The sequence below is a fragment of the Microchirus variegatus genome, assembly GCF_963457635.1.
Source record: "Microchirus variegatus genome assembly, chromosome: 19".
Taxonomy (NCBI): domain Eukaryota; kingdom Metazoa; phylum Chordata; class Actinopteri; order Pleuronectiformes; family Soleidae; genus Microchirus; species Microchirus variegatus.
Window position 1 is genome coordinate 4,692,062 of NC_139820.1, and position 26,964 is coordinate 4,719,025.

The 26,964-nt window shown below is 40.8% G+C and overlaps 1 protein-coding gene across 2 annotated transcripts in view; it reads right to left on the minus strand.

Moving 5' to 3' along the window:
- Nucleotides 1-26,964, minus strand: part of rptor (regulatory associated protein of MTOR, complex 1) — a 198,889-nt gene that overhangs the window by 86,605 nt on the left and 85,320 nt on the right. For both annotated transcript variants that reach the window (XM_083905920.1, XM_083905919.1), the window contains exons 8-10: nt 19,792-19,851; nt 9,112-9,212; nt 6,378-6,522 (exon numbers count right to left, since the gene is read on the minus strand). In XM_083905920.1, the coding sequence (XP_083762046.1) occupies nt 6,378-6,522; nt 9,112-9,212; nt 19,792-19,851 (306 nt within the window). The remainder of the gene's footprint in view (nt 1-6,377; nt 6,523-9,111; nt 9,213-19,791; nt 19,852-26,964) is intronic.

The following is a 26,964-nucleotide window of genomic DNA, read 5'->3' on the forward strand; positions in this document are numbered from 1 at the left end:
GATGCACAGACTGTGTGTTTGCATCCTTTAATTATTTGCAAAGCATATGCTGGATTCATATTTTTGCAAAATCCACAACCAAAGCACTTTGTCTCAGGGACCGTCTTTTATTTTACGGACTGGAAGTGTGCAGGGAAATGGAATCTGCAGCTCTGTATCAGATCTGTATTTAACAGAATAGAGGAGGCGCCAGTGACGCAAGAAAAATAGTGGAAGAAATTAGCTTAAAATTAGCTTAAAATCGTACTGAAAATATACCACAATAATGGTCGTCTTTCCAATATTTGATTGAATGTCACAATACGTGCCTGTTTTCATGTGGAGCAATAAATAAATGCATTTGTGATGCAAAATTAGTCTGTAAATACAATAAAAAACACTTTGATTTCAGTATTTTCAAAATATAGCTGGTATTTAAAGGGTTACATGGCGGAAATGGATGAATATTTGGTGTTTATGGTGACAACAACAAAAAACACATTAATATATAGTACTAAAAATATACATATATATATACATATATATATACATACATATATATACATATACATATATATACATATACATATACATATACATACATATACATATACATATACATACATATACATATACATACATATACATATACATACATATATACATATACATATATATACATACATATAAACATACATATAAACATATACATATATACACATATACATATATACATATATATATTTATATATATTGACTGTCATTATGGTAAATATAAGGAAATGAAATAAAATAATAAAAAATGCAAATAAAAAAATTTCCTTTGCGTTTTTCTGCGTACCTTAAAGGGTTAAATGTATATTTAAAGCACTGTGGACAAAAGTACAATCTCACACAATCACAGTTCCTACTGGTGTCTGCATACATTACGTTCAGGTAAAGTAGTGTCTAGCCCATATTTAGTGGTACTTGGACTATAAAATGGGTCCAAACACCCATAAAATATAAAATTTTTTAAGGTAAATCCATGTTTGACAAGAGGATAAAAATGCCCAAAAACCATAGACAGTGTATGGCTGAAGTGTTTTAAACTTCAGCATCTCTAAAGCTCTGATCCTAGAATCGCCTGCAGATCAAAAACCAAGACCTTAACGTTCACTTCAAAGTGTCATGACCGCCTGGTGTCAGTGACATATATACATATACAGTATATATATGTGTGTGACCTTATCATAAAGTGCTGCTTTGATTTACCGCGGCACTAGGAAATGATCTCCGCTCAGCGGAGAACCTCCTTCACCGTCTCTCCATTACACTCCTTCTTTGTCTGAACGTCACGCAGATGGACGTCTTTGCTCGATACTTGACGAAGTAACGGCGTCTCTAATGTCGTCTCCTCTTGTACGACCTGCTGGAGTCACTTAAGTCTTGATTTGATTCCATAAGCTGTATCACTCTGTGCCTTTTCATTTCCGCTATCGTCATTTTTCAAGCGCCGTATGTAATAAAATCGTTGATAAGATCATGTACGTAAAGATCTACGGGTAAAGTGTTTCAGAAGATACAAGAACGTGAAACTTTTTACAGTAGGGCTCTGGATTTATGGTTGAAAACCAAAACAAACCATTTATTTTGGTCAATTAGGTACTGAGAAAAGGGGGTGGAGACATAAAAATACTTATTAGACACTGTTTTCTTGGTCATGTGACCAAAATGACATATAAAAAGTAGTGCTGGGCACGCTAATGGTGCTAACGGCGTTAACGTTAACGCAGAACATCGGCTGATGTGTTACGATACGTCTTCCATTAGTGCTGGGCACGTTAGCGGCGTCAACGTTAACGCACGACGCGTTACCATGACGACTGACCAGAAGAAGATACGCGTGAACGTCATGTTTACGCATCGCTGCGCCAAAGGCACCGTTTACCAGTTAGCTCTGTTAGCGCCGTTAGCTCCTTTAGCGCCGGTTAGCGCGCCTACAGTCGAACTGGAGCGATCTGTTTATTTAACGAAAAGAGCAGCGCTAATTAGCTGTGTACTGCGTATGTATGCCTCCGTTTTTAAGCATTAGCGTTACTTTAGAGACTCATTTTTACGCTTTTTTTTCCGGTCAATCGTCACGGAAACGTATCGTGTGTTAACGTTGACGCCGTTAACGCGCTAACGTGCGCAGCCCTAAATCAAAAGTAATCGCAAAGACGCATCATAGCGATCAGATGACGTTCTGCCTCCTCTGCATATGATCGTGCGTTTGTCGAGTTGTTGTTTTGGGTGACGAAGCGCCATCTGCTGGCTTTGTTTGTCATGGACTCGGACATTTTAAATACGTTATCGGCCATTTTTCGAATGCTGCGATTCCATCATGGTACAGTTCTGTTGCCGTTGCCGAGAAGAGTGGAAGGAACCAGTTGGTGTCTGACTAAGCTTTTTTCCCCCCCTCCACTCGCTGCAGAGACACACACACACACACACACACACACACACACACTGAAAGTGTCCACACGGGAGTCATTAAACATGTTCTCTCAAGCTCTGCCCTATTTAAATAACAGTTGCTGTTCTTGTTGGGACGTGGACATTAATCACAGAGGCCCCAAACGTCCACGTTTCAGGGTGTGGGGGGCGATTATATGATATTAAGGCATTAGAGACACTGCATGCGAAAATGGCCGTCGTCCTCTGGTTTGAGAAAGTGAAGCCCGAGGAAGTAGGACACAACATCACATGTCCTCGCCTCCATCCTAACGGTCCTACATCTTGCTAAAAAGCTATATGCTAGTTCCTGTAAAGCTAAGAACTTCTTCTTATGGCAGGGGTTTTCAACCACTGAGTCAGGAACCAGAAATAGGCCCTGGGACGGGATTACCCGGGCCAAGAGATCCAGTAGGCCTCTTCTTCTTCTTCTTCCAATAAATTATGTCAGGCTGTACTCAAAGAGTTGCAGTGCTGCCCTCTACAGTGCCGCCTCATAGCAAGAATCTCCCAGGTTTGAACCCTAGTCCATCTCAGGTCCTTTCAGCATCAAGTCCTCAAGTGTCCTCATGTCCTAAATGTTGCTAATAAGCTAGCTGCTAGCTCCTATGAGGCTAAGAAGCTGCTTCTTCTAACGACTGGCCCAACTCTTCTTCCATGTTGCTTCTTCTTATTCCTTCTCCATACTTTTGCCTTCTTTTTCTTGCTCCTTCTTCCATGTTGCCTCTTGCTCCTTCTTGCTTCCTCTTCTTCTTCCATGTTGCTTCTTGCTTCCTCTTCTTCTTCCATGTTGCTTCGTGCTTCCTCTTCTTCTTCCTTCTTGCTTCCTCTTCTTCTTCCGTGTTGCTTCTTGCTCCTTCTTGCTTCCTCTTCCACTTCCATGTTGCTTCTTGCTTCCTCTTCTTCTTCCTTCTTGCTTCCTCTTCTTCTTCCATGTTGCTTCTTGCTTCCTCTTCTTCTTCCATGTTGCTTCTTGCTCCTTCTTGCTTCCTCTTCTTCTTCCTTCTTGCTTCCTCTTCTTCTTCCATGTTGCTTCCTGCTCCCTCTTCTTCTTCCATGTTGCTTCTTGCTCCGTCTTCCTTCTTGATTCCTCTTCTTCTTTTCTTCTCGGTCCTTCCTTCTTCTTCTTCCAATAAATTCTGGCAGACTGTACACTAAAGTACAAAGTTCCATGTTGCTTCTTGCTTCCTTCTTCCATGTTGCTTCCTGCTCCTTCTTCCTCCTTGCGTCCTCTTCTTCTTCCTTCTTGGTCCTTCCTTCTTCTTCTTCCAATAAATTCTGGCAGACTGTACACTAAAGAACAACACGTAACCCTGCCTGAATCATTTAAACTAACTCTAAACTAATTTAATTCAATACCTTTTTCTTGCGTGATGTCATTCCATGAAGTATGAAATGTCCTGTTCAGAACCAACGTTGTTCTCGTTCTCGTCGCCTCCAGACAAACACCTCATTCCTCTGTCCTTGCAGAGTACGTACAGACCTTAAGAGTTGCACTGCTGCCCTCCACAGTTTGACGTTGTTCCTGATCCCATGTTTAAGTCCATAATCACAGTTTGTTCTTTCACACAGATCAAAGTTACCCTTCATTCTCATCCTTCAAACCACTACTGAAGCAGCTTGATTGTGTCCCTCGCCGTGACCCCAATGATGCAATGTTTATTTAGCCACTGTTACACCAGGGTAAAAAAATGTCTCTTTTTCAAAGCAAACTTTTATTTCTCCCTGTCAACGTGAGCCTTTTTATTGTATTTTTTTTTATTTTTACCTCTGGCTCTTCCACTCTTTCATCCTCCTCCTCACTCTTCTTCCCTGCACCTCACTGTCGTTACTCTGCCGTGTTCAATTCCTGCGCGATGCAAAGTGCAATTACCCTGTTCTTGGGTGGTAAACACTGCAAAACAACCACGATCTAAACTAATGGGCCGTACAAGTGAGGGAGAAATGGGAGGAGGAGGAGCAGCGTTTATTTATTTATTTATTTTACAATAAGCGATGCCAGGGTGTTACACAACGAGCCGCTCCTCCAGCAACACAGGAGTGAGAGCCTGATATTGAGTGGGAGACACGGAGGGAGGCATTTATAGAAGCCCAAGAACAGAAACAATGGAGAGTGGGAGATGTTTGTGTAACTAAAGGAAGATGATTAGCTTAGCTCAGCGTGTAGATACGTGGAAAGTCAATGGACAACAGAACACCTCTGTTTATCCCTGTATATGATAGAGGCCGTCACGATGTTAATCCAAAAATGTGTACATGTACGAATATATACATATATGTGTATATAAATATGTGTGTATATATATATATATATATATACACACACACATATATGTATGCATATATATACACATGTATACATACATATATATGCACATATATACACATGTATACATACATATATACGCACATATATACATACATACATATAAATATATGCACATATAAACATACATACACACATAAATATATGCACATATATACATACATAAACATATATATGCACATATATACATACACATATATATGCACATATATACATACACATATATATGCACATATATACATACACATATATATGCACATATATACATACACATATATATGCACATATATACATACACATATATATGCACATATATACATACACATATATATGCACATATATACATACATACACATATATATACACATATATACATACACATATATATGCACATATATACATACATACACATATTGAACATATACAGTTTATACGTACATATATATATATACGTACATATACACGTACATATATATACGTACATATAAACGTACATATATATACGTACATATACACATACATATATATGCATATACACATACATATATATGCATACACACATACATATATGTGCATACACACATACAAATATGTGCATACACACATACATATATGTGCATACACATACATATAAATGCATATACACATACATATAAATGCATATACACATACATATAAATGCATATACACATACATATAAATGTACATATATACATACATACATACATATATATACTCATATATACATACCTATATATATACAATAAATATTTAATACATGAAACAGGCCTTAAATTAAACTTTTGGAAAGAAACAAATCTATTTTCCAAAAACCTTATTTTCAAGACCTTGTCTTTGTGAAGTTTAATACGATACATATTATACGTATACAGCATAACATGTTATATACACACATGAACAAGACATTTTCCAGACTTTTTCCAAGACTTTTCAAGGTCTGGAAAACGGCATTTGAAAAATGACATACTTTTTTTTCATGTCACTTTCATGACACCGTTCCAAGCCGTGTGAGTAAAAGACATCAGCGAGAGACAAGGCCTCACCCTCACTATATCTTCACTACTTTCTGGCTGAGGTGGACATTTTCTGACGTTCCACGTGAGCGTGTGTGGGTGGTTGAGGCGTTATTCTATATAAAAACCCGTCTGCACTGCAGTCAGGTCGACTGAGGCTGCTGCAAACAAACACTTTTACATCTGCAGCATCGACTCCAAAATGACACACACACACACACACACACTCATGGAGTCACGCTTATTATTGTTGAGCATGAAAATACAAGAAAGGCTGAAGCAAATGAAAACACCTACATTGTTTGGCTCGCACGATACTTATTTTAAGACCGTAATTAAACCATGATTTTAAAAATAAATGTTTTCTTTTAGAGCAGAGAGCAGTAATAATGATGTATGTGCCCATGTGACTCATCGCTTTCTTCTTCTTTCACTTATAGATTAGTCAGAATAAGCCTCAGCCTGATTTAAAGTAAAGCTGTAGTCCAGGAGCCAAAAATGGTGAAACTATTCTTGTTATTTGTATACTTTGTTGTGCTGTATTTTTGTGTGCGTCTTCTTACCACATGGCGTGCATGTACGTCGGGGGCAGGCGGGGGCTGCTGACGGGCGTACAGTTGTACGACCTCATGATCCTCTCCGCCAGGAGGAAATTGCGGAACAAGCTGGCGACGAGCAAATCCTGACGGAACAACTTCTGGAACAAATCTGAAGAGAGAGAGAGAGGAGTGGCATTATTCATCATGACTGAGGCAGAACAGGAGCAGGAGTGAATAAAATTAACACAGAAAATGGGACGATGAATGAGTGGGTGAAACTCAAACGGAGGGGGGGGTGGGGGGGTGGGTAATAAAGTAGTTTAAAGTATGTGTATATCTAATATCATGTCGTTGATTCAGGTGTCAATTATTGAAATTATGATGTTGGCTACTGCCTCTCTGTGGTCGTACACAGGCTACTGCATTCAAATTTAGCCAATTCATGGCTTTCTTTTGCCTTTTCTTGTCGAATCAGAGCAAATTCGTTGTCTACAGACTCCGCCCCCTTTTATCAAACATGTCAAACGGTCAAAACCCAATTAATATGACGTTATAATGAATAAATGGCCCACGGTAACTTGCATATATAAGCTTGTTTACTTATTTTCAGATCTGTTTTTGATATTTATACATTCGTTTTGCATCATATATATGTCTTTTATTGTGAAAAACAAGCGCTTTTATTTTGAAATTCCATGAAACGTCATCACGGACACCCTAAATTGTGATATTTTGTCCGAATTTTAAGCTCGCGTCGCTCACGTCGCCCAAAACAGATTGGACCGCTCCCCTCTCTCAGCCCGCTTCTTTGGCATTTCTCAGAATCAGAACACCGAGCAGTGGAGTTCGCCACAGAAGATGAATGAAGACGTTTCAGTTTCCCCTTTAATTAGCGGGAGAACACAATCGGAAAGTCGTTTTTGCGCGAACGCGTTTCCAGAATGCCAGAGTGCGGATGTGAGGATGAACACGGCCATGTGTGTGGCGGTCACATTTTAATCAGCTCATTAATGTAGTCGCTAATTCACTTTAATGGGGCCATGGCAACCTCTCCCGACTTATGACTGCGATCCCCCTGTTAGGGTGTGGGAGTGAACGTGTGAATGAGTGTGTGTGTGACTTTATGAGGGACAGTGACACACAAAACCAAAGTGTGCTATTCGTGTAGGGCTAGTTAAATGTAGGAGTGTGTGTGTGTGTGTGTGTTTGATTCTCTCTGATGTGGGCAGCCTCATTAACAGCACGACCACCAGCGCTCACGTACAGTTATTCTCTGGAGTGTGTGTGTGTGTGTGTGTGTGTGTGTGTGTGTGTTCTTGTACGTGCGGCATACTGAGGACCAGTGAGTGTTTTTTTAACCAACAAAGTGAGGTCGTTTTTACAAAGTGAGGACATTTTGGCCGGTCCTCACTTTGTTTTCACTGAAATCACTTCCTATATTCTGTTTTTAAGAGAGGTCCTCAAATTTGGTACAAAAACCTGTTTTCCAGCCCTGGTGTTTGATACGCTTTTTGCTCTGGGGCTCCACCTGCAGACATTTTACAGGTACTGCACCCAGTAGTTCTTTATAGATGTCATTCATGAAGTAGATATTTGCTATTGCTGGAAAATTTCACAATGAATTCCATCTTTTATCACTTCACAGGCTTTAACTGTGATCATTAACAATAGAAGACCAATTTCATTTTTTTATTCCATGTTTAACTGCCTTATATTACTGCTATATCTGCTATATCAGCTACTACAGAGAACCTCATCTAAAATGATTGTTTTAAAAGTGTAATTTCTCTACTATTAAATACAGTAGATATTGAGGGAAATAACTGCTCGACACAGTTATGCTTCTGCCTTCCACACGGTGTCTCGGAGACTCAGGAATAATGTTCATATAACAAACTGAACTCACCAACAACAGTACAGGCATTAAAACAAATATTTTGCAGACTGCAAATCGTGTTTATGTTTTGAAATCATGTTTTGGCATGTGGCGCCACCTACCGCCGTCTACCAATCATTGCAGTCAGTAGAGTCTCAGCTGCCGAACAACCACGGGTTGCCAGTTACGTCAGAAAACGAAACCTAAAAGACTTCGGTATTTTGAATTTGAATGTAGTAACCGTTTTTGGCCACATTCTTACGTATGGCGCCTTTAAGTTTTACTTCAGACTTAATGCATCTGGAACTCGTGAAACAAAAGTGCTGCAGAGTCACGAAGAGGGAGGTTCTTATGGTGCAATTAACACCACAGCTACGCCGAACACGGTGTGAGGCAAAAAATGCATAAAGTGTAAAAAAAAAAAAAAAAAAAAAAAAATATGTGTAAATGAGAGAAGATGAACAGAAACAGAAAGACAAACTCCATGGCAGGCAATCAGGAAGGCGTGACTCGGCAAATGTATAAGTATAACCTGCCTTTAAACATGAATACTGGTGTTAAAATTGTGCAAAATTCAAGGATTGGTGTCATCAATGCAGAGGGAGCTGTTTAACGTGTGTGCTAATATAATATCAGCAAAAAACATAATCATTTTCTCATTTTATTGCATGTTGAACCCTGGTGGACAGGCTTTTAATACATCCCTTTCACCACTGTGCCTGGTTACAGTTGCTAAGGTTTGACTGGGAAATGAAAATGGAGCCCAAGTTGTAGTAGATTGTGATTTTTTCTTTTAATTGCAGAGTAAAAAAAAAAAAAAAACTACATGGATCCGTGTGTGTGTATGTGTGTGTGTGTGTGTGTGTGTGTGTGCAGCCTCACCTCTCGGCAGCACGTTCCAGGCGATGGTGTCGGTGATGGCTGTGAAGATCCAGTTGAGCTCTCCGAGGGGAGTGCGTCTGTCATTGAGCCTGCCAGGGATCCTGTACCCCACACACACACACACACACACACACACACACACACACACACACACACACACACACACACACAGATGGCACAGTGTCAGTCACTCTGTACGGCAGCACACAGTTGAGTCAAAGCAAAACGTGGCAGCGGCTCGGTCATGTTGCCTCATCCCATGTGAAGACATTTACATCTACATGCACTTGAGGCTCTTACTCAGAGAGAAACACAGCGTTGAATATTCATGCGAGTTTGTGCAGGGACTGTGTGTGAAGGCCGACATCAAAACACACACACACACACACACACACACAGCATGTGTCAGTGTCTCTCTGCTTATATTACGTAATTTCAGGTGACACAAGGTGAAAGTATTCAACTGCGGCTGCAACGGACGATTACTCTCAGTAATCGATTATTGGAGGACTTGTTTGGTCGGTAAAATGCTGATCGGAGTTTCCAAAACCTGGATATTATGTGATTCTCGAACGTCTTGCTTGGTTCACAAACCAAAAAATCATTTTTATTTGATAGGGACAATGCATATTAATGAACGTCTTCAACAATTGAGGATGTAAATATGCCAGATTGTAGCAACAATGCTAATTTTTACATCCGTAGTCCAGAGGCTAGGTGACAAATTTAACAGAAGATAAAACAAAAGGCAGAAACAAACACTATGTGGACAGAATTTAAAGAAATCACATTTCAGAAGCTGGAAAAAGCAGAAAACTTGTTCTAATTGTTGAAAAAAACAATCAAAATAGAAGAACGATCATTGCAGCCCCCAAAATTAACCAAGCTGATGACGTCATGGTCTTCATGCACACAAACCCGCACCACAAAATGTCTCTTAATGCTGCAGTGTATATGCCAGGCCTGTATGTGGCGCTGTGGATTACACAGATAATTGCACTTTTCTGAAGTTTAATTGGAGATCCGACTACAAATGGAGTACAATGTGGCGTCATTTACTATAATTCTATTTTACAGGGATACAACAAGCAATTATTTACATTATCAATTATCCTGTTTATTATACTCTAGATTTAAATTTTGAAATCCATGACCTGACTCAAATTTTTTTTTTGTTTTTGCTTACTTTAGCCAGAAAATGTCCTGTGACGCCCATTTTTCCAGAATAAGCTTAAATATCTGGCAGTTTTTTACAATTGACTGCATGATAAAATAGTGTTTTAACAAAAAAACAAAAAAATCCGAAAAAAAAACAAATTTTGAGTCTTTCTCAATGTGCAAAAACAGGCGTTTTTCCAACTCTCTCCTCTCTGGCGAAACAAAGATGCTGATTCGCCAGCTTCCTGCAACGCCGTGGGCGAAATAACCGTAATAACCCCACGTTGTGCTTTGACGTGCAACTTCTCCGATTTCAGAAACAGTTGGAATCTTTCCGATAGCGCAAACCTTCGCGTAATTACGGCGATGCAAAGTGCGCGACGCGACCTCTTCCGCAAAGACTCGATGAGACGGCAGCGATCGCAGCAAAAAAAGAGCGTGAATCACCTTCACCTTCACCGCACCTCGCCGTCTTCCACTTAACAGCCACTGTATGTAAAGTAAGCGAGAGAGAGACGATGAGTTTCGAGGGCAAACACCAGCTGCGACACTCGCAGACCTCACAGTTAATGTGAGCAAGTGACTCATTTGTGTCTGAGTGGAGCAAAGAGATGAAGAGGAGATGAAATAGAGAGAGAGAGAGATTTTTTTTTTCTTTTTATGACTGGAAGCCTCACAGCTGTGTATTATCTGTGAGATTTACCACTCACTGTCTTTGCTTTAAAAATGCCCGCAGGTCACGGCTCAGTGAAGCAACAAATCCAATGAAAATTTGCCGGAGAAGCGATGAGAACTCTCCGGTCATCGACTCTACGATATAAATGGCGCTTTTCCATTCAACAGTTCTGGCACGACTCGCCTCAAATGTACTCATTTGTTTTTGCTTTTCCATCAGTGATAGTACCTGGTACCTAAAATGTGACGTCACGCTAAATTAGTTAAAGGTGCATTATGTAATAAATCTAAAGCAACTGGACATAAAATCCTCCTAATATGTCACAGAGACTCAGGAATAATGTTCATATAACAAACTGAACTCACCAACAACAACAGTACAGACAAAATATTTGCATTAAAAAAATATATTTTCCAGACTGCAAATCATGTTTATGTTTTGAAATCATGTTTTGGCATGTAGCGCCACCTACCGCCGTCGCCACCTACCGACGCGACCGATACCAAACTGAGTAGCGCTTCAAATGCCCGTGTCATATGATTCACTACAATAACACCAAATACCGTATATTATAATTTGGGTTTGGGATTTTTTAGTCCTAAGTCAGACTAAAAACTAGCTAGTCTTAGTCGGACTAACATACCTGGATAATGCGATTCATACGGAAACCATGAACACGCAAACCAGTGCCTCCGTTTCCTCTTTTTCTGGTATAAACAACTGTGTGTTTACATGCATTTTAAAGGTCTGATATTAGGCCTTAGTCAGACTACAAACTAGCTAGTCTTAGTCGGACTAACATACCTGGATAATGCGATTCATACGCACACCATGAAGACGCAAACCATTGCCTCAGTTTCCTCTTTTTCTGGTCTTGACAGTTGTGTTTACATGCATATTAAAAGTCTGATTTTAGTCCTTAGTCCGACTAATATCTAGCTAGTCTTAGTCAGACTAAAATACCTGGATAACGTGATTCATAGTCTGATTACTCCTGCATGTAGTTGGACTGACTCACAGACTGTGACTAAAATAATTTGATAAACTGATTCCCCAACGGTGATCGACAGTAGTCCAATTGAACTTTTAGCTACACGGTTTTAGTCAAACGTTTTAGCTAACAGGTTTAAGTCGAGCTAAAGCCCATAGCTTTCAGTAGCAAATTACAGACTGAAGCTTGAAGACAATTATGTCCACAAAACACCATTTTAATCTGCATGCAGTCTGGCAGCTGGCCTGTTGGGTCAATACGCTCCTCAACAGAATGATTCAAGTTCCATCTACACAAGGTCTGAACTCGCCGTGACCTAAAACTCTCAGTTCTACCTCTAAGTGACAAATAACGGCAGCTGTGAAGCTCCTGGCAGATACGAGGCCTCACTGTGGAAGCTGTGACGGCCGGCCAGCTCCTGAAGACTTTGAGCGGCTGCCAACGGTGTTTGGCAAGTCAGCAGTAAGGATGAACACTCAGCAGTTCATCTCCTTTCTCAGGATCCAGAGTAATATATCTCCAGAAAGTCAGCGAGACAGTGAGATGGATGGATGGATGGATGGATGGATGTGCTGTTGAAAACGCTGGGCTGGAGGTGGGAGGAAAAATGACCTTGTAGGTATTTTGCTTTGTGTCATCAATCAAAACTGAATGAGCGTTTATAAAACACTGAAGTCAGATCATTCCACTAAGTCACGAAAACTCATTTTTTTATTGTGAACGGAATCCTGTGGGGATTCAACTGTGCCTCGGCGCAGAATAAAGCATAACCTGATTTTGTTTTTTATTTTAGTTGTTGCATGACACATCTAAGACAGAGTAAAGCAAACGCAGAGTTTCTCCTCTTCACACGTTCTATATGTTAGGAAATAGTGGCCGAGAAAATGTGGTAAAGACTGAAAACAGTCGTTGTGTTTACATGTTAATGTTAAAAGTCCAATTTTAGTCAGACTAAGAAAATAATTCGGACTAACATGGAATAAGCTGGATTATACGATTCATACCCAAACGATTAACGCTCAAAACGGTGTCTCCGTGTCCTCTTTTTCTGATGTAAACAGTTGTGCGTTTACATAAATGTTCAAAGTCTGATTTTAGTCCTTAGTCGGACTAAAAACTAGCTAGTCTTAGTCGGACTTACATGCCTGGATAATGCAATTCATACTCAAACATGCAAAGCAGTCCCTGTTTCCTCTTTTTCTGGTATAAACAGCTGTGTGCTTACATGCATGTCAAAAGTCGGATTTTTTAGTCCTTAGTCAGACTATAAACTAGCTAGTCTTAGTCGGACTAACATGCCTGGATAATGCGATTCATACGCAAACCATGAACACGCAAACCAGTGTCTCTGTTTGCTGTTTTTCTGGTATAATCAGCTGCTGTTTACATGCATGTTAAAAGTCAGATTTTAGTCCTTAATCGGACTAAAGACTAGCTAGTCTTAGTCGGACTAACATACCTGGATAACGCGATTCATACGCAAACCATGAACATGCAAATCAGTGTCTCCGTTTGCTCTTTTTCTGGTATAAACAGCTGTGTGTTTACATGCATGTTAAAAGTCTGATTTCAGCCCTTAGTCAGACTAAAAAAAGTCGAGCGGAGTCTGACCCGACGCAGCTGCCGCTCAGCGCACAGCCTAAAAAACCAGCAAAGGTGGAACAAAAATGTGTTTCTGTGCCAAAAATGTTCAGTACACATTGTAAAAATGCATGATGAGTGCAGCTCTGGCACAAAACAATCGCTCATATTTCACAAGCTGCTCTGAAGGTTCCAATTATGTTGACGAAATCACATTATAATAATGATGGAAACCACTCCGAGGGTCACTACTTTCGGAGCAGGCTCTTCCTTCTCTGCTGCCTACGAGACGGACGTCACAGAGACAGGCACTCTGCCTGGTGTGGACGTCGTCTAACGCCCCCTGCTGAGCGAAGCACAGCTGGGTTTCAGACAGGAGCGACAGATACCGGGGGAGGCGGGGTCAGCGTTGAAAGAAGCGGAGGCGGAGACTCGGGCGATGAAAGTCTCAAGAGGAACACACTCATGACACGTGTGTCCTCCTCTTCATGTGAGATGAATGGAAGTTACTTTCTTCTTGGTTGTTGTTGGCTTGGTTTTTGAAAGTTCTACTAAAAAATTTTGTAGAACTTTGGGAAAACCAGGGGGTTTCTTTATCTACACTGACAAAGGGGTGAAACAGAACATTTAAGTGTTAATGGTGGAGATTTTCAGTTGAAAGTTGATTCAAAGCCAATAAGAACCAATCAGGAAATGAACGCAGTTTTTGCCCGTCCAGACTAAGGCTTTATACACTCAGAAATACAATATTTACACTCAAAATCCCCCAGCTCGACTTTAGACGCTGTAGTACATATCCATGGCCTGCGCGTGGCGCTGCAACGCTGCCACATACACCAAAAACAGTGAAGAAGATGTGACGCTAGCAAGTAACGTACAAACGCAACACACAAGAAGACTTTTCCCGACGTTGCGTATTGGTTGTGTCGACGAAAATTTAAGGGTGGTGTTTTGAGACTTCTTCACTCCCACTTTTCAAAAATTGCTTTTTAGAGGTTCCGAGCAAATAAAAGGTCAATAGGGTTAGCCCTAAGCCTAACCCTAGCCATTTCACATTCTACTTTCATCGCGATAACGTTGGCACTCCCGCTTTCCAAAAATGTAATTTTAAAGGCTTCCAAAACGCTGGTTCCGAGCAAATAAAAGGTCGCTAGGGTTAGCCCTAACCCTAACCCTAACCCTATCCATTTCGCACTCTACTTTCATCGCGACAACGTTGGCTATCTTTAGGATTGATACTTATCGACTCCTCGATCAATCAATCAGTCAGATTTTATTAATATAGCATAAGTATTAATTGTAGCACGAAAAAGCTGAACACAATAAAACCAACCACACCTCAACGCCAAACCCCAATCCTGAGAAAATACAACAAAACAGACCAAGTTAGCCGCAGGAAAAACTTCAGCTTTTGTAAAGCAGTCAAACAAGTTGTGTTGCCGCTTGTTACCAGAATATTGTGTTCCTACATCAAGTATTTTGTGGATATTCCATAAAAGTTTAAAAGTCTGGGACCCAATTCTCCAAAAACACTGGGCGTAGTTTGGACGGCAGGCGAAACGAAGAGCAGAATATTATGCGTTTTCAAACAAAAAAGGCACGTCCGAGTAGCATGTCACGGGGCAGGTAACATCCGCACGCACTCGGCGACATTGTCGTCGTGACTCAGGACTGATTCAGGCGACAGTGTGCGCTGCGTTTATGTGGGAAGCGGAGACAGAAGGACTCAACAGATGGAGCAGAGACGAGAGGAAAAGATCAAATTAATCAACAAATTCGGCAGCAAACCCGACCAACTCAGCGCTTGACATTATCACGCTCAATCCATTCCTCGACAAACGTTGTGCAATATTCCAGGGTGCGACGAGCACGTTTCTGAACTTCTCAGACACGTGTGATTTCACACGGCCAAACTATGACAGCGAGGGAAAAAACATTGCTTTGTACGAGCGGGGGAAACTAAAATCACTCGTAAAAAAAACTCATATTTCACAGTGTGAGGAGTATCGAGCTGCACCGCATCGCGCTGCATCTCTCTGTCTTCGCTTCAGCCTCCAAAGAAAAGCAACACGGTGTGGTTTTAGTGGTGTTGTTGCTAGGATACCGCAGAGCCACCTGATGATTTAATGTGCTGCTTGTGCTACAGTCGCTACAGCCTGGTTACAAGAGTTTATGCACCTTCATTTAACCGTTATTTTACAAGAAAAAATCTCTCTTTCAAGTGTGTCCCGGCCAAGACGAGTACAACAAGCTAACAGACAAACAGTCAGCAGACATAATCTTATAAAAAAAACATAAAATAATACATTTTCAGCATCTCAAAACTCCACACGATCATCAAAACCAGATAAATCAGCAAGAACATCTGCAGACAGATGTGTCTGCCTCCAAGTTCTAGCACAATAGTCCGACTAAGACAACTGGACAACTTACAGAGTCCGAGTATTCATGCGGAGGAAAAAATAGATTTATTGGCTGTGTATCTCTGACTCCGCCTCCATAATCAGTTTCCTTTTGAACTTTACGTCACAGAATAAGCCTATAAATGCAGGACTAATCAGACTATGAATCGCATTATCCAGGTACAATAGTCTGACTAAGACTAGCTAGTTTTTAGTCTGACTAAGAGCTAAAATCAGACTGTTAACATGCATGTAAACACACAGCTGTTTATACCAGAAAAAGAGGAAACAGAGACTGCTTTGCATGTTTGCGTATGAATTGCATTATCCAGGTATGTTAGTCCGACTAAGACTAGCTAGTTTTTAGTCCGACTACGGACTAAAATCAGACTTTGAACCGAGTATTCATGCGTAGGAAAAAGATTTATTGGCCCCGTATCTCTGACTCTGCCTCCATTGTCAGTTTCCTTTTGAACTTTACGTCACAGAACAACAAACAGACTAAGCCTACAAATGCAGGCGTAATCAGACTATGAATCAAAATATCCAGGTACGTTAGTCAGACCAAGACTAGCTGGATTTTAGATGGACCAACTTGTTTACATGACAGGAAAACCAAATTATTGTCTTAGTCCGACTAAAATTGGACTCCAGGTATATTAATCCGACTAAGACTAGCTCGATTTCGTAGTCCGACTAAAATCGGACTTTTAACATGCATGGGTTAGAGGGTTGTGTTTGGGTTAGTCAACGGACCGGCTATGACTATATGTGAAAACAAAGAATGGACGCATAACGATAGGAATAAAATGGGATTAAGCCATAATCTGTATAAAAACAGGCATCGCGCAGGCTGCTGAAAGTGACTTGATTGCTCCCTGGTGGCTGGTCGCAGTAACAGCCTCAACAGGACCCAATTAAGGTTGGATTACAGACCTATAACCATGGAGATCTGGCTTGGTTCCGGCTTGTGCTGACCACATGTGATCTGACCACTCAGGGCGGATGTTAATATCATGTCTGACCAGGACCTTTAAACTCTGGCATTTGGATTTTTAATCAAGACTGCTGGTGCAGCATCACAGAGCCCGAGAGTTGAGCACGAGTTTAGTGTCATTTTTCTTTTATGAGCGCCGAGACTATACATTATTTAACCGCGAAAGGACATCGGCTGAGTCGGCATTTTAGCCGCCTGCGAAACACGCTGGACACGCAATGAAACAAAACAGCAACCAAGGCACCAGGGATCCAACCGAGCTTTTATTACAAATAAAAAGCTGAAGCAACGAAAGTGAGAGGAAGAAGGTCTGTCTTCTTTTCCCCCCTTTAAGTATCAGTTATCATCGAGTAAAAACGTCTTTTTCGTTTTTTTAATTCTCAGAATTATAGAAATATCTTATCCAAGCAATAGTTTTCCCCCCATATGGGAGCCCCATGGTTATTATCGCCATGCTTGCACATCAATTCAAGGTCATCTATCTCATGAATTTCATATTTTACTACTTCTTTTTTTTTTCCCAATATTGTTCAGAACTGACAACATCTCAAATCCAATTTCATTGGAGCATGTGAACAATACAGAAAAGGTCAGCGTTTTATTCTTTCTCTCTTTCTTTTAGACTTGGTAATATCACACTATCGTGGTTTGTGTATGCATGAAGCAGAAGACAGGATTGTCCAAAACATCACTGAACGCTCTGTTTCAGACTCTTTCACCCTGCAGCCTGGAGGACTTGCATCTTTACACGCCGTTTTTATTTTGCTTCTGTTTGTTGTGGCCACGTAAACTCACTGAAAATTCTGTTTTTCTTGAGCGTGTTTTCCGTCAGAGACGAGTTTATTTAAGCCTCACAACGCCGTGGCTGTGGGACCTAAATGACCTTTTTATCCCTCTTCCTAAAAGCTTCCGGTGAAGAAAAACGATAAAAGCTGGGACTTTATCTGATGACTGGTATGACTGAGAAGGTAGGATGTAGAAAAAAGTGGAAGACAAACGGACAAAGACGCTCATTTCTTCAAAGATTGTTCGTCATCACTCCAGTGGGTTTCCCCATCTTGCCTTGGGAGTCACTCAACAGAAGCTCTGCGTTCAATGGAAGGGCATTTTCCTGCGTAATTCTTATCCACTACAGGGAACTCAAAGAATAGGTGCATGAAAAGTAGAAATACATGAAAGACAAACAGGTTCATTGAGAGGTAGCGGAAGAACCCAAGGCAGAGGAAAAACACTATTTAAAAAGATCAATTATCCCAGGAATCTTCTACAAACATGGGGAAATTATTATGTTGACAGTCATCGTGTAAATTAGCCACAAACTATCTGGTTCCACGTTTGCGTTTCTCTTGGGAAACTGTGGATTCCGTCAGTGGTTTCTGACATATGACACAGGGACATGGGCCTTTTGATGAGGTCAAAACAAAGAGAAAACTATAATTGGTCAATACCAAATCATCATTAACTATCTAGACAAACAAACGTTGATTTACAAGGATTTCCTTCCCACACTAAAGGATCTGGATCTGAAACCTTCTGACAATCATGGGAGTCTTCTGATTTGAGCAGATTATCTGGCCAAATTATCATCCCAATAACCAATGAGAGCGAGTTGACAGGGAAACAGATGTGGCGTACTCTTGTTTAGAACCAGAACTTAACTACAAACCAAGTTGATTCCATCACAACACAACAGCAATTAACTGACGACACCGACAGTCCGCCTCCGTGTCTGTCTACATTCTGAAGTCACGTTAAATCATGCGAGTTTCTGTGAGATTCCAAATCCCTGGAATCTAGTGTTAAATATAGGGCAAATAGATAATTTCCTCAATTTAAAAAATTCATTAAAATTATTCCATAAGAGGTTTGAAAATATTTTCAATGGATCCTTGTTCACGGTAATGCCGAATATCATTATAGAAAATTTCAAGTCATTTCAAGATTTTTTTTTTTTTTTTTAAATAAAGTCACCTCACTGTCAACGTTGCATCAGGGCAAATGGATAATTTCCTCGATTTCAAAAATTAATTAAAATTATTCCATTAGAGGTTTGCAAATATTTTCAATGGATCCTTGTTCAGGGTGATGCTGACTATTATTATAGAAAATTTCAAGTCATTTCAAGATGGTTTTTTTTTTATATAAAGTCACCTCACTGTCAAAGTGCATCAGGGCAAATGGATCATTTCCTCAATTTCAAAAATGTCACGATATTTCACTATATCGTGAAAAGTTCAGGAAAAATAAATGAAATATGAACAGGAAAGACTTTTAGTCTTGTGTATGTGTGTGGCTGTTTGTCGTAGCTTCAAATTCACAGATTTAGGACGTGAAGGAAAGGACTGTTCAGACCAAAGCGGCGACGCGACAAACTCTTCAACGTCAACAGCTCGGTGTGTGCTTCGCGTTTTTCCGTCAGACCAAACAATCTGCTTCTAAAATTGAGTCTCTTCAACCAACTCGTTTTATGGGCGTCATCTCACTCTTGCAAGCGCCTAAGTGTGGGCTGAGGGTAAAGAGAGCTGACACTTTATTGTTTTGTGAACCCACTAAAACTTTAGATATGACATCCATACCGAGGCTCTAATATCAATCTGAGAGCGAGAGAGGAGCACTGCCGCTCCGCGCACTCGGCACCTGCAGGTTTTACTGAAGAAATGTGGGGCTTTAAATCTGCCAAAAACTACTGCTACTTAAGCTGGGAGGGGGGGAAACAAAGGTAGAGAATTATACCTGCAGGATGGAAAACAACACAGCGAGCGCGAAACAGGAAGACAGACAGATGATGATTCCTCTCCACTTTCGCCCTCTCGAGAGCGAGAGACGGTAAGAGAGGAGAGGCATTTTTTCGGGGACGGCGTGGAGTGGCACTTACTTCTCGATGAGGTCCAACGTCACCCCCGGCACCAATTTGGCACTTTTCTGCATACAAAACCTAAAAAAGAAAAAAGCACACAGACAGGGAAAGTTTCAGATAAAAGGCTGAGAGGGAAAACAAGAGGCCAGACGACGAGGCAGTAAAAACGTTTGGCCTCTGCAGGACGCGTTTTTTTACGACTTAAGAGAGCGACGGTGACAAATAAAAACGCAGCAAACGCTTCAAAGAACACAACGGCGGGGATGTTTGATGAGGGCGTTTTTGGCCGAGTTGCACCGAAGGCAGCAGGAAACGGTCATATTTGTCTGAAATGTGCAGCGTGACGAGGTTTTTTTTGTTTTGTTTACTGCCCGTGGTTAGCGCTGACAGCTCGGGGGCCAGCTGTAAGTCACAGCAGGTCGCCACTCACGATTCGCGACAGATGCGCGGCGTTCGCGACGAGCTCGCGGCGACTCGTCGCACACCTGGAAGAGAACAGGTGTGTGTGTGTGTGTGTGTGTGTCACAGATCAAGTGCAGGGAAGAAGACTAAATAAGGAAAGACTAAAGCAAACCAGCCAGCAGATGTGAAGCCATGTTTTACGGCCACACCATGAATATAAAAAGGTGAATCTCTATATTCTCCGCTCAGCTCGGCTTCCCTTGCAGATGCGGAGCGGACCATGGGCCGAGAATAAAAGCAACAAAGTCACAAACGAACACGAGGAATTCCTTAAAGTTAAGTTTTAAGTGGCATTTGCTTATGATTTCAAGACTACCATCGCAGCATTTGCTGATTCAGAGACATTTGAATCTATACACACATTGATTTTTCGTAGCACTTCTCAGTCTGCCCAGAAGACTAAGCCATGTTAAGTCCATAAGTCCAATTTATTGTCTTTTTTAATATTGTATTTACAGTTGTATTTGTTTTACTTTGTACTGTAAAGCTTTTTGATACAACTTTGGCTGTTTGTTTGGGAGATTTTGGTCATTTTTTTGCTCGTTTGCAAAGTAAAGCAAAAGTCAGCCTCCTTGGGAACTAACTCTACAAATACTGCACTGATATACAGTATATTTGACATGAATTAATTCAGCTATGACTTGGTTGTGTCCCTTTTGAGCACTCATAGACATCATCCTTAACCTTAACCATCACAACCAAACCCTAACCATTGGCCTCACCCTAACCCTAAAAACCAATTCTTAACTCCAAAATCCAATCCATACATCGTCCAACGCTGACAGTTGCATCCCCAGATGCTCTTTGATCCTCATGGATCTCTGCCCTGCCTGTTTTTTAGATGTTTTAGATGATTATCAGGCTTTTGCAGAGCTTGATGACGAGCTGACCATCTGAATCAGGAGTGTCGGAGCAGGGCAACATCTAAAAACATGCAGGACAGGGGTCTCAAAGGACCAGGATAGGCCCTAGTCCTAGATCTCCTCCCAGTTGGACTTGCTAGCAGAGGCGCAGCTTGTGAACAGGCAAGGCAGGCAACTGCTTGGGGCCCCGAGCCGACAGGGGGCCCCCAAATCGATTTGATTTTTTACTAAGTTTATATAGTTTTTTAAAAGCTATTTACAGTATTTTATTGTTCTTTACATTTATATTTTCACATACTTTTTTAATTCCAAGGTTTTTCCATGTTATTTCATTCCTTTTGAAAAAAATTAAATATTTTGAACTCATACATTTTTCATTGGTGTCAGATTATTTGTAACATAATGGTGATGAACACTGGTTGGAAGGAAGGGCCCCCTGGGAATTTTTGCTCAGGGCCCCTACAGACTCTAGAATCACCTCTGCTTTTAAATCTGAATCCACATTTGTAGAGTCGTTGTGTAAGAACATCAACATTTGGTCAATGTGAGCATAAACGATCAAGGTCTACATTTGGATGCAGCGACTTTCTTCTTGAAAAACGCTCTCTCTCGTCGTTCTTTCCCTTTTAAAAAGTTTATTGTGCATATATTTTTTGCCAAAATGAAGTTACAAAGTGATGAAATCAAACCGATTTCCCTCGGGGAAAAAAAACTGTCTTTTAAACCGCCGCAATCCAGTCATCTCTCAATTAATTATCAAGATGATTCACCGCCCTTCCCCTAGCGCTGGGAGCACATTATCACACCTGGAGGCAAATCTTAACCAGGAGAAGTCGTGCACGGAAGCGAAGGAGAAATCTGTATCCAACAACTGATCTGAGCTGAAGTGATGCAAAGCCGTGGCACTCGAATTCAAAGGTTATTCCTGCTGCTCGAGAATAATGAGATCCCACATGGCAGCGGCACGACTTACTGTCTCTTTAAGGATCAGCGTGTGTCTGACACTCACAAAAACTAAGACAAGTTTATCCAGAAAGCGTTAATGATCGGGAACTTGCTCAACGATTGCTCGGGAAATCCGCGTCGGAGTGGTTTTGTTTTGATCGCAGGTTCATTATCGTTTTTGCTGGATACGTCGAGAAGAGGAACACACCGCAGATTAAATATCTTATTTATGTTTTCGTCTGTTGGCTCCAAAAAAGGAAACAGCGAATCCCCCTCTGATATAAACACAGATGATTCACTAAAAATGGAGTCTGGCAGAAACAAAGTTAAAAAAAAAACAACAACAACAACAACAACAACAGACGGGGCAGGACGAACACGAACGCTGTGAAGGGAGATGGAAGAGCAGAGATAAGAAGGCAGAGAAGAAGAAAAGTTGATTTAGTTGTTTTTAATTCTAAATCTCGCCTCAGATAAAGAAACGTCAGTGTTTCTGCTACACTTTATAACTACAGCTCAGAAACAAAAAAGTGTTTACTGCTTAGTGTCCACATCAGGACCAAAGCGGTACTAGATTTGTCGACTAATTTGGTCTCAACTGTGCAACATGTACGTTTTATTTTTTATTTCTTAAGTGATAGCACAATACTGTGATATAATTGGGCCGTTATCAGTGTGGTCAGACACGATAAATGCTTCCATTTACAAACCATTACGAGTGTCTGGTGTCTGGAATAAAGAAATAAACGGACTCTGAACCGTGCGAGGGGCGCTAACAGGGACTCAGCAGGAGGTGAAACTAAATGAATTGAGAATGTTTATGGTGCAGAAGTTTTCACAGTGTCAGGAAGCGGAAATTAAAGCAAAAAAAATAAATAAAAAAAATACCGCATTAGTCATTACATTAGCTATATATCACGTACATCTGCGTGACTTCGTTTAAAGAACTGTGCTCAGACTAGTTCGCTCATTTACGAAGCGTGCAAAGTCGGACGCCAAATTCAAAATGGCTGACTTCCTGTTGCGTCGAGGTCCTGGTCCCAATGGACTGTTTTGTTCGTCTTGGGCTATAACATGTTTCCACCGAGTTTTGTGAAATTCGATGCAACTTAGTTTTGGTTGCTGTAGGTTTGTACCCATTAGCTAGCAGAGGCTACATTGCCTATAGCTTGCTTATAACACAAATGTTATATACATAAATTGAAAAGTATAACATTGTTTGTAAAAGTGTATAATTGCTTTAAAATAAACGTTATTTCGGTTTCGTAAACCAAGAAACTAGCGTTTACCATACAACTAGCTAGTCATTTAATAGTAGTTACTTATATTTCTGTGGTTATTAGTTAGTGAGTTATTGCTATTACTTAGTCTAGTATTGATTGTGTAATTACAATAATTTACTGTAATGTTGCACTGCTTTGTTATTTTTTGTATAATTGTCTCTTCAATAAAAAATGTCATAGTACTTTGTACCCATTAGCTAGCAGAGGCTACATTGCCTATAGCTTGCTTGTTGCAGCTAACTAGCCTAGCTTGCTGCAGCTAACTAGCCTAGCTTGCTAGCTTCCTCTTTCAATGTTAAATTCATCATAAATTCTTAAGTTCAACATGTATGTAGTGTTATACAGAAATGTTATATACAGAGATTAAAAATCATAACACTACTGTTTGTAAAAGTGTATAATTGCTTAAGAATAAACGTTATTTCGTTTTCGTAAACCTAGAAACTAGCATGTGGCGACGCGTTGAAATAAATGAATAAATGCTTAAAAATAAACATTAATTTGTTTCCGTGAACCTAGAAGCTAGCGTGTGGCGACGCTGAGTAAAACCGGTGCATAAACCATACAAATTGCTAATATCTTAATAGTACAGTTGGTTATAGTTGTTCTGTAGTTATTATTAGTTGGTGATTGAGTTGTTGTCGTGAGAACAACTTAGAATAACATCTTTTCTGATAGCTGAAGACCACCGTCCTTTTGTTCCAATCTGTAGACTCATTATTGGATGCCATTAATTCTGACATCCAGGACCTAGAATGAATGAATTTTAATTAAAATCTTTATGGAAACATATAAAAAGGTGTATTAAATAAGCCATCAGTTATTGTACGGCGTCGTGCTTTCGGCAGCTCGGCTCTCAAAACAGAGATTCACATGGGAATTTAATGGAAAACTGCAGTTTTTCCTTGAACATAAAATCAAATCCATTTCACAGATCATACATCACAATCTAATGGATGAACGAGTGCCATAAAGAGCTTTGATCAAGGCTTACACACACACACACTGTGTCTTTTCAGATGCTGAATGCAATTTAGCCGATGATGCATTTATTGTGGAATCTGCTAATTAGCGACACACACACACACACACACATATATACACGTAGAAAAATCACATCAGGGATGTTATAAATACTACAAACTGGGAGTAGGACACTGACATACAAACAGTAATCAATCTCAGTCATGACTAGCGCGGATAATAATTCTCAAAAGCGTCCGTCAGGGCTGAGGGCAGCTCGCTTCTAACGAGAAAGAAATGTTCTCTGCTACCCGGCACAGAAGAAACGCGGAGGAAACCACAACGGCCCAGCAGAGGGGTTTGGCATGTGTTCTGTGTTTGCTGGTGGTAATGCTGGGAAGGAAGCAGAAGAACCTGCTTTTGATTTCACAGAGATTCATTGCTGCTGCTGCCGCCTTTCGTCTTCCCTAAGGGCCGAATCGCTGATTTACCCTCAGATCTGTCTGATTGTAGCGCTGGAGTTTCGTCCCGAATGATATTTCTGTTCCTCACAAGCACATTTGGATCTTTGACAAGATTGAGTCCGTGTCTGACGGCATCTTTATGATGCATTGTCTTCACCCCAGCAGTACATCACACATACAGTGGTTTGTTGCAGCTGCTGGAGAGCAGTAAATATGATGTTCAGATGCATCATAAGATAGAAGTTTGGCATTGCTTTGCTACGGTTTCCCATTGAACGGATGCAACGCGTGATTCGCAAATGTGCAAAACTGAAAACGTGCGTAGAAACAAGCTAATGAAAACCCAATGTTTAGCTTCCGTTAACACCGTTCAGCGTTTATTGTTATTCATATATTTATTAAACTTCAAAGTTTGAGACCTAAAACAAATGGGAGTAAAACTTTTTTTTTTTTTTTATAAAAACTCTATGGAATAAAATACAAAGGAAAATAAATTGTGTGGCCGTTATGACTCGCAGGTAAAAGACATAAAAAGTGGTATTAGAAAGAAAGAAAGTATATAGGTGGTGAGGATTTACAGCACGTACTTAAAACTTGCACGATTTTTCTCAAAGAAAAAGCTGCTGCTGCTGCGAAAAGGCCGGAAATGAAGGGACGATTATTACCAACAGAGGGCGGATGTCGCCAAAAACAAGCAAAGATGAATCTTTGCTTTCGATTTGCAGACAGAAAAAGTCTAAAAATGTCTAAAAAAAGTCTCTAAAAGTCGATATTAATTATTAGCGAGCCATGGCTCCTAGGAAACTACAACAAATAGCTTGTCGAGATGGTATGCTGGCGATTTCTGGCGAGGATGTCATTTTGGCCAAGTACTGGATCTCCAAAAAGTCACAAAAGTGTCAATTTTTCCTGGCAAACTAGAAGCCGGGTGAGAAGTGACAACTGGCAGGTTTGTACATCCAACATGACGGCCAAAAAAGAGCATCCGTCTTTGGATTCAGCTGTTGCTTCCGTTTTACGCGACTTGCTCCACAAAGTTCCCCGGGGCAAAAGTCATGAGACGCTATTACGAGATAGCCAAGACTCCTGGAAAACTCATCCGGATTATTGGTCTGATTGCGTACAGAGACATTTTTATCTACGTCTGTTGGTCACGCTTCTTGGACGTGGGAGGAGACTACATCCTTTTCAGACTCTTAAAAAGTAAGCAGTTCTCCCTCTCTGTGTGCTTGGGTTTTCTCAGATTAGGCCGTCCAAAAACATTGCAGATCAGGCAAATCGGACACTCTAAAGGGTAAGATTTGGATGGTTGTTCATCTCTATGTGGCCTTGTGATGGGCTGTCCAAGGTGTGACCGACTGATGAGCGAATATACATGAGAATACATGTACTTAAACTTACTAGACTGTTCCCCAAAGAAAGCTTTTGTCGCCGCGACAACAACTTTAAGTGGTCGCCAAACTTTGGTTGTGGCTGGTGAAGCGAGCACAGATACGGGGGGATCATCAAAGGGCTGGAGGCCAGAGATGAAGGGGAGGTGGTATGCCGGCGATTTCTGGCAAGGACGTCATTTTGGCCAACTACGGGATCTCCAAAAAGTCACAAAAGTGTTTGTTTTCCTTGGCAAACTAGAAGCCGGAAGAAGAGTGACATCTGGAAGACGCCATTACTAGATAGTCATCACTCCTAGAAAACTCATCCCGATCATCGGTCATCATTATCTACGTCTGTTCTTCTTGGACGTGGGAGGAGACTACACCCTTTCCAGAATCGTACTGAATCTCAAAAGTTTCTCAGGGATCACAGGTTTCCTCCCACAGTCCAAAAAACATGCAGATTAGGCAAATCGGACACTCTAAAGTGTGAGATTAGATGGTTGTTCATCTCTATGTGGCCTTTTGATGGACTGTCAACTGGGATCGGCACTAGCGCCACCCCCTGAGACCCTCATGTGGAGGATAAATCGGTAGAAGAGGAGTGAGTAAATACATGTACTTACTTAAACTTACTAGATTGTTCCCCAAAGAAAGCTAATGTCGCCGCGACAATAACTTTAAGTGGTCGCCAAACTTTGGCTGTGGCTGGTGAAGTGTGGAGCACAGATACGGGGAGGGGAGCATCAAAGGGCTGGAGGCCAGGGATGAAGAGGAAATGGAGGGAATGATTATTACCAAACAGAGGGCGAGGTGCCCAAACTGTAATTGGACTGGT